General features: G+C 37.9%; 1 protein-coding gene across 1 annotated transcript in view; it reads right to left on the reverse strand.

The window, feature by feature from the left end:
- Positions 1-8,744, reverse strand: part of NOM1 (nucleolar protein with MIF4G domain 1) — a gene marked incomplete at its 5' end in the record, with an annotated part of 13,996 nt that extends 5,252 nt beyond the window's left edge. The window contains 7 exons of the mRNA XM_010287006.1: positions 1,207-1,328; positions 1,952-2,119; positions 3,382-3,492; positions 4,011-4,334; positions 6,371-6,566; positions 7,523-7,647; positions 8,445-8,744. Of these exons, the coding sequence (XP_010285308.1) occupies positions 1,207-1,328; positions 1,952-2,119; positions 3,382-3,492; positions 4,011-4,334; positions 6,371-6,566; positions 7,523-7,647; positions 8,445-8,744 (1,346 nt within the window). The remainder of the gene's footprint in view (positions 1-1,206; positions 1,329-1,951; positions 2,120-3,381; positions 3,493-4,010; positions 4,335-6,370; positions 6,567-7,522; positions 7,648-8,444) is intronic.
- Positions 8,745-8,748: the final 4 nt, after the last annotated feature.

Here is an 8,748-nt window from a genome sequence, read left to right on the forward strand (position 1 = left end):
GACATCAAACATATGAATATAAATTCCCATACACCCTGGAACACATGTTCACATTGAAGTTAATTCATACTTTCCATTATATTCTGCCAGATGCAGGCAGATTTGAGAATTCCTCCCTCTGAGTTTGCTGTAAAAAAATCAGCATCAACACACACCAGGCAATCTGCAGACAGTTTTTCTGCCAAGCCTGTATGTATACAGATTGTATACTAGTTTAAATAGCATGAATGAGAGTCAAGGATCAATCTGCAAATTGAGCTACCAGGTCTTGGCAAGAATTGCAGCAGCTAATTTCTTTTAATTGAACAGGCCATATTAAGATATTGGAATGACTCCATCCCAGTCTTATATCCAAGCCGTGTTTTACAGAAGTGGCATTTAATCAAATATTAGTTGACTTTATTACAAAGTCTGTTTTGGTTTGGTTAGCAAATTAAATAATTGCATGCCATCCTGGTAAGACAATTCCCTTGAATTACAAGACTGCAAGAGAAAAGTTCAGACCTGATCTCTCCCCTCCCAGTTACTACAGACTTACAATTAATATTCTGACAAAACACAAAGAATAGCTTAGTTTGAGCTTTTCCCTTATCACATCGTCTTCTAAAGAGCTGTTTGCCACATGGTAAGGAAACCGGTCCTAACACGAAATGTGACCCTGGAGCAAATCCATAATAGATTCTGCAAGAGGGAAATGGAGGTGCTAGAACACTACCAGGTCATGCAAGTATGGACAGAGACCTACAAGATGGCTTAACAAGGTGGCAAGAAGTAAAGGAAGTGGCAGTAGTACAGAAATCCGGTGACAAAACCAATGTCTGGTTTTGTTGAGATGTTCTGCAGGGGCTTCTGGTCTGCCTCTGTAAGGAAGCAAGCCTCCAACAGACTGCCATCCGCTAGAACAGGATGCACATCTTCAGCGCAAAAAGACACAGGCTCCTTAAGTCAAAAGGTGCTGTTGTCACATAAGTGACAATAACAGGGACTACTCCTTTCCTCTGACTGCCAGTCAGTTCTGCCTGCCCCCTACTAGTCCTTACACCAGGGTTTTGGTCCCTCTCCTACCCTTTCACCCTATGTGGATCCCTAGCTATGCACTACTTTAATTATATTATCAACTAAGTGCTCTGAAGGCTAGACTTTCTTTCCAACCCAGCTAATGCTGTTTTTAGTTCTGGGCTGTTTTCTGTGGTAGTCTGTACTTACTTGAGAAGCTTTTCAAAGGCATCCAGGAAATCTTCACTTGTCATCAAGACGCAAAAAATACTTCTCCTGATATCAGTGTTCATTCTCTGCTTACGAGCAAGCTCCATTATCTTTGAACTCACCTGGGAAAAAAAAATTAAGTGATATTTTATTTATGCTTGCTTTAAGAAAGCTATTTCTGTGCAGCCTTGAATAAGACCATTAATGAAGATCTCCAGTAAACTATGAAGCAGCAATCCAGAAGTCCTGAGCTTTTGTCCAGAGGCATAGGCATCAGGAGCTTTTTCAACTAGGGAAATACATTTTAATGTGTTTTAATTATGCCAATTATTTTTAAGATGTGCTTCTCTAATATAAGTCACCATGACCATCTCATGACACTACTTTTAGAATCAGCTTAGATACATGCCACCCACGGACAGACAACACTACCTGTTAGAATTCATACTCGCAAATCCACTTTTAAATCAAGTCTCCTCTTCCACTTACATAACTTACTTTTGCTATTCCACAGGGTAAGAAAACACAAGCTATACCGTAATATTTGTAGCAACAGCTCTTATGAAGCACACGAGTACAACATTTTGAAAAACGTAAATGCAGAATTTACAGTCGAAAAGCTTAGTCTTACAAGAGCCCACAAAGATTTTTTTGGTGGGCTCTGAAACAAACTTATTCACCTGTATGAAGAATATTCAAATGATCACAAACACTCAGACTTACAACTAGCACTGCCTGGATTTACCTTTCCTATATGCAGTTTTTGCTGAGTCTTGCCGTTTGTATCATTGATCATTGGCGCTCCACTCCAGGATGACCCTACGATCCACCAGCGACCAACCTGATCAGCACTGAGGAGAGATTCCAGGGAGACACGGAGCTGAGTTTCTTTTCCAGAACCACTGCTGTGAACCTTGGATAACAAAATACAAAACCGCAGAAGCTTTTATTTGAAGCTTTTTTTTTAAAAATCCATAAAACAACAAATACTTAAATTACTTAAACAAATACTTCAAACAAATAACTTTATAGAGATTAAGTTCTTCACATGTTCCCCCCCAACCTTTAGTTTCAGTCAACAACCTGAAAAGAATTTACAAGTTTCCCACATGCTCTAGTTTCTCAAATACAAGAATCTATATCTACATTTAGAAGCTCTTGATTTTTTTTTTTATTTTAAAAGAGAGATAATCAAATAAAAAGTAGCCATCTTCTAATTGTAAAACTTGATTGGAATTCAGACTTGATGCTGACGTTGAAAATCAGCTGCAGCATCTTACAATCTGGTCATGATTTTCCTGTTGGAACACTTCTGATCAAATAAAATGACATGACAAAGTGCCCTAAGTTTCGTACAATTCAAACGACAACAAGTTTAAACTCTTTGAACAAAATAAGAATTTTCAACAAAAGAGCCTAGAAGCGTACTAAGAGGACTGCGAAAATTTAAGAGAGGAAATTCTACAGAACTAGGTTACATAGCTTATTTTTGCCTGCCCTATTATCACTGATGTGCACATCCTGCACTTGAAAATTCCTGAAAATTAAGATGCCCTTGGTGTTGTAGACGAGTAGTTTCCAGGTTGGAGATACATGGACTCTAAAATCAGATTCAAGTCCCATGAAAATGAATTAGTTATTAATCCAAAGAGACAATTACTTTCATGCATTTTATACTGGTTTGTTCTAGACAAACTGCTTGCTCTCTGCCAAAAAAAAAAAAAAAAAAAAAAAACCCCAAAAAAACCCCCACCAAAACCCAAACATATGGGTTTTCAGAAGTGTTAAGACTTCCAAAATAATTCTGGTACAGTTAGGAGTGGGTGCGGGCATCTAAAAATCTATGGAAAAAAGAACTTGTCATGATGACTCATTTCTTCTGCACCATCATTAAACATCCCACAATCTCTTTTTCAAGCATAGGACTTTGAGGCAAAGCCTTTGGCTAAGTATTATGTCCTTTCTCAAACTGTTCTGCAGAAGGCTGGTTGACTGCTGACTTAACTTGGACACAGGACATTATACTTAATGATCTAAGAAGTGATTTTTGTCCACAAGAGTTTCAGACTGTTAAATGAATTAAAAAATACTATAGCCCATCAAGCTGACACACAATACAAATAATTACTTCCGGTTTAAGAATAGCTATACTACATATGTCAAGAAAGTTCTCACCAGTGTTCTTTGCAATTTGCGGAGTTTTTCAACGGGTTCAGGATCATAACCAGGAATCTTACGCATGTCATTATTCCTTAGCGCCAACATAGTCTCTAGCATAAAACGAACCTATTGGGAAAAGAAATATTTCTGTGGACTATGTGCTGTAAGTTTATTAAATAAAGTAGAGAGTGTATTTTGAAATTACTATTCTGTGAGAATAAGCAGCTCAGCTGGCAATATACAGCAGAATTTAGATTACAGATACAGAGAAGGATGTTTACTTTAACTCATATTATATTCGTGTTCAAGCTTCAATTCAAAGCTTAATCTCCTAAACACCATGCCTCAGTGACCATTTTTTGAAGTGTACAAAGTATCAAAAAAACCAGAAAAGCACTGTCCATTGCATAAGACACAAAACAGTCCCAGACTCACCCATAACAAGAATTTTGGTGCCTGTGTCCTAAGAACTAAGGGAGACAGACAAGGAGAATGCAAATAGCTGAATGCAACAACTGAATACTAATGGTAACTTAGAATCTAAATAGAGTGTAGCACAAAACACTTTGATAAATTAACACATGTATCCAAGTGCTTATTGAAGTTTATTCAGAACAGAAAACCTTTAAAACGCACACACATACCCTAGTCTGATCCTGGAGTTTCTTCTCCGCTGTGTTTGCTTTCCTCTGGGCTTCAGTGATCAGTTCCTTCAAAGCCAATGCATCATCTTTTCTTAAGGAAAAGCCCACATTTTTCAGAAGAAACAAAACCAACTCAATCTCTTTTTCAGTGAAAGTGCTAACAAGCTTTTTCAGAATATCAAAGATCAGCAGGGAATGAACCACATGGAAATTATACAGATGAGCAATCAAGGCAAGCAGATTTTCACATTCTTTCCCTTCAGCGTCACTTTTACAGAGTTCATCAAATTTCTTCACCACGGCTTCCAAAAAGTGAGCACCGACCTGGCAATAGTTCCATGGCGGGGGGGAAGAAAAAAATCTACTGTAACTAGATTCTACAGACATCCGTAAAATATTCATTTTTGGGGCACTGCCACTATTAATTTTAAAGAAATACCGTTGCTTCTCGCAACCAGTATGGTTGTTCTACATTTAAATATACAAATATCTAAGTGGTGTGACATTTTCTTAAAGCATATGTTATTTACACCTCATATATGCCATCCAGTTGCCTTTTAAAGTCTGTGCAAGAAAAGCAAATGTTATGAACTTACAGTACACATACATCAGAATTCATTTACATAATGGTTGTGGACCCATATTAGCATCTTCCCAGCTGTCAGGCTAGCATGCTGTTACTGCTAGTCATTCATCCAGTAAAAGCTGCATGTCAGAAACCGAATGCATCAGAGTTCAGCATTCCAGAACAAAATCCTTAACAGGAGGGTAAAAAAAATATATTGTAAAACAACCCCCAACATACCAAGTTTTCACAGTTGCTGAGCATAAGCTTCTGCTGATTTTGAAGTGGGGATAAGTCTTAGCCATTTGTCAGAAGTACAGTTGGGAAAACAAATTTTGGAATCTCTACATTTGTTAAGAGAGAACTAATGCTAAAGACTGGAATTAGAAAGCATACCAAAATATACACAGGTAATGAACACATCACTGCTAAACAACAACCCCCCACATTATTATGGTGCTAATATTTGCTGATTGTTCTTATGAAAACCAGAAGTCCCAGCAGCAGTACTGACCTGCATTAAAACCTAAGACGGTCAAGGCTTGTAACTATCCAATGATCATACTGCACAAATGTATAAACACAGTTATTGCAATCCCAACTTTCGCATGGCTCAGACTAATCTTAAATGCAGCTGTGCTATCACACTTCCATGTAACATGTCCTACATTTATTTTACAGAAAAAAAAACGGGGCTTTATAGTATACTTAAATACTATAGTCTTAGATTCAAAGATGCTGTTTAACAGTCAGTAGTACAGACGACTGTCTAGATATCACCTATATATTTCTAATAACTATTAGTATACCTATATCTAAAACCTATTACTAGGTATTTTGCAAAGTTTCAATTTCTAAAAAGATTGTGTTTCTCTTCTTAACACAGCACTGTAATATAATATTAAGTTATATTTGCAGTCAGAACTGCCTTTCAAACAGTTGAGAGGAACAAAAAAAGTTTAATGGCTAGGCTGCATGGAGAAAGCTGCTGTAATTGCATTCATCTGATATTTAATATGGTTTCAGAGACAGCATCCAGGTGACTATACGACAAACTTGCATCAGTACATCTTTTGCATTGAGATGTAGAAAGAAAATGTAACTTGATAGGAACATGGTGCTGAAACACCTCAGTTTCCTGAGAGACATTTCAATGAAATGAGCTAAAATCTTTCCTTTGACATCAGTAGTTTCAGCTTCTTCTTAACAGTAAGCAGGAAATATTTATCCCAATCATTCATCAGGCTTAAACACACAAAAAACCCTCCAAAAAATTTGCCATGCTTTTTGAAGTTTTTTTCATATTCTGGAGTCATTCATATACCTAGTTAACTCCACTGACGATTTGCACGATTGGGTTTAAAAAAAGGACTTTTTCCACTGATGTAAAAGGATTTCTGTAACTGCAGCACTTTCCTTATCTGGATACACATTGTTCAAGAACAATGTCTTCATATAGCCATGAGAACAGAAATGGATTAATGTAATTAAAGAGGAGAAAACTTGAAGCTTAAAAAATCAGTTTTATCAGTGCAGAAAGACTTTGATGAAAAAAACTATGGTTTTATAAGTGGTAACTCATGGAGGAAATAAATTCATCAGATAAAGCAACAGACTTGGTCCCTTTCACTTGCGGACACCTAGCTAAAAAGCTACAAATACTGACGAAATTAAACTATAGATGCTCTTCAGTGACACTCAATCAAAAATTAAAAAGCAATTCAAACAAAACATCAAGGAAAACACTCTGCAATATGTATTATTAAACAAAATTAGTCCCAACCACAAGAATTACCTCAATTCCTACATTATGATGAAGAATGCTGACTAAAAGGACATGCTCCATCATCAATCTTGCAGGCATGGCAACTGCAGTAACACAAGCATTCATGAGAGTATCTGTCAGGGTTTCATTCATGTCCTTTCTGCTGTTGGCCATGTAGAGCTCCTCTATCTGTCCACTAATGGAGGACATATTCGGTTCACTCAACCTATTGAGAAACAAAATCCGATGTTCACTTTTTCTTCTCTTTACAGAGTTCCACAATTTTCAAGTTACCCAACAAGCAACCTATTCTTTTTTGGAGAAACTAGCTTGGCTTAAGAAGAAAGACTGAAAAGATGACTGGAAGGGACCTTTTGTATTTTGCTGTGTTCATGAAAATAAAAAAATACAACATATGTTTAATTCTGTTTTTTTCAATATTTACATGTAAAAACAGATTAGTAGCAGTATTTACAAAGCACCATCAATGTTCTTACTGTACTGACTTATTAAGAAAACAAACTTTGTTCTTAGCAGTTTTAACTAAGGCACATCAAAGTCTTTGGAGAAATTAAGTATGAAAATGTCTCATACTTTTCTAACATATCAGGTATATAAAATTCTAAATCACTGAACAAACTGTATACTGTAGCTTGCATTTTACAGATATCATAGATAAAATAAAATGCCAATAGATTTCTTATTTTAAAAATACTTTAAAATTAAAACACATGAAAGTGCTAATTAATTTTTCTGTTCTTCAATACTTTAAGCTATAAAGTGTTGCTCCTCCTCAGCTGTAGTGTTGGGAGAAATTTAATTTTATTTAATTAAAAAAAGAAAATAATACTTTTTTGTGGAGGCCTATAACTGACAACATGAGGGGGTTTTTTTATAGGCATACTCCAACTGACAGTGAATTATACCTAGCATTTGCAGGCAACTGCTGTGTGGAATTCAGCCCAATCTTAAATTTATTTTCTAGATTTTTGAACTTCCATCATGACCAACTTGATGAAGAATTTATATCAACAAAGATAATTATTATTAAGGATAGTAGACACAATTGCCAACTTAAAATCAGTTTGTGAAGACAAAAGTCACATCCTTGCCACTTTTCTTTGAATGATGAGCACTGTCGCATCAAACCAGAAAGATTAATGACTTTCCTTATTACACTACCTATTAATGAGACCATTCACCATTTTCTTCAGTCTTCCCAATTCTTCTCTTTTCTTGTCATCTACTGTCTCCTGAGCTTTCCTTACTTGAGGGGGAACATACTTCGTAGCACTGTGATTGTGACTCTTACCAGGAAAACAATAAAATAAGATATCATATAAGACTAGCATTTTAAACATTTGAACACAAATATATATTTCTATTTAACATACCAAACTTTTAGTTAAGTTTATATTTTACCACCTAATAACCAATGCCAAAGGAACAACTTCATAAAGAAGCATGCAACAAGTTACCGCTTATAACCAGCTTGATGGCAGCAAAATCCTCTTCCCTTCACGTGAAATATTCTTTAAGTTATTGTTAATAAAACCTGACATCTTAGGTCTTGGTTTTATCCAGGTTTTATCAGCTGCAGACGCACTAACAGTTGAAGTTAGTGCCACATGGGCTAAATGACCTGTTTGACCTCCGCTCCTCCACCCATGCTACAAGACCTAACACAGGCAGAACCTCTGGGATGATCCAAAAGTAACACTTCAGTTTGCAACTGATAACGATTTCAACACAAACTCTCTTTGCTCTTAGCAGAAGTGCTTAATCATGTTCTTAACCTCTGAAGCCAGGGTAGTTCCTTTTATTTGCTGATCTTGTATATAGAGACAAGGCCACATGCCTTGTGCTTTAGGGTATCATCTGCCAGCATCCTGACTTGCGGGAGCTCTGTGCTCCACACTTAACAGCTGTCCCCAGGACCTGGCAGACCTCTGAAAGCTGTTTTGACCTAGGACAACACTCTGCATGGCCTGACTAGAGAGCAAACACCTATGCTTTACAGAGGTGATGTAAACTCTGCTTTATGTTCAGGCTGTGGCAGGTACTTTGAGAAGCACGTTTGTGTTATCCGAGGCTAACATCCTACCTCCTCCTCCTCCTCCTGGCCCGGGGGCTCGCTGGCCTCAGGCACCCCTCCGTCCTCGGGGAACGAGGACGAGCTTTCACTCTCCCACTGCCCTTCCACATCATCCTCCTCGGAAGGGTCTGCGGCGTCCTCCTCCTCCTCCCGCGGCCCCGGCAGGGCCTCCTCTTCGTCGCTGCTCTCGCACAGGCTGCTGAGGCCGGCGCGGGAGCCCAGGGCGCCCAGCACGTAGCCCAGCCCGTCCCGCAAGAAGCTCTGAGGCAACTTCGCCGCCGCGGCGCCCTCCTGCTTCTTGCGGCGCTTGCCG

Source organism: Phaethon lepturus, unplaced genomic scaffold (assembly GCF_000687285.1).
Source record: "Phaethon lepturus isolate BGI_N335 unplaced genomic scaffold, ASM68728v1 scaffold36215, whole genome shotgun sequence".
Classification (NCBI taxonomy): Eukaryota; Metazoa; Chordata; class Aves; order Phaethontiformes; family Phaethontidae; genus Phaethon; species Phaethon lepturus.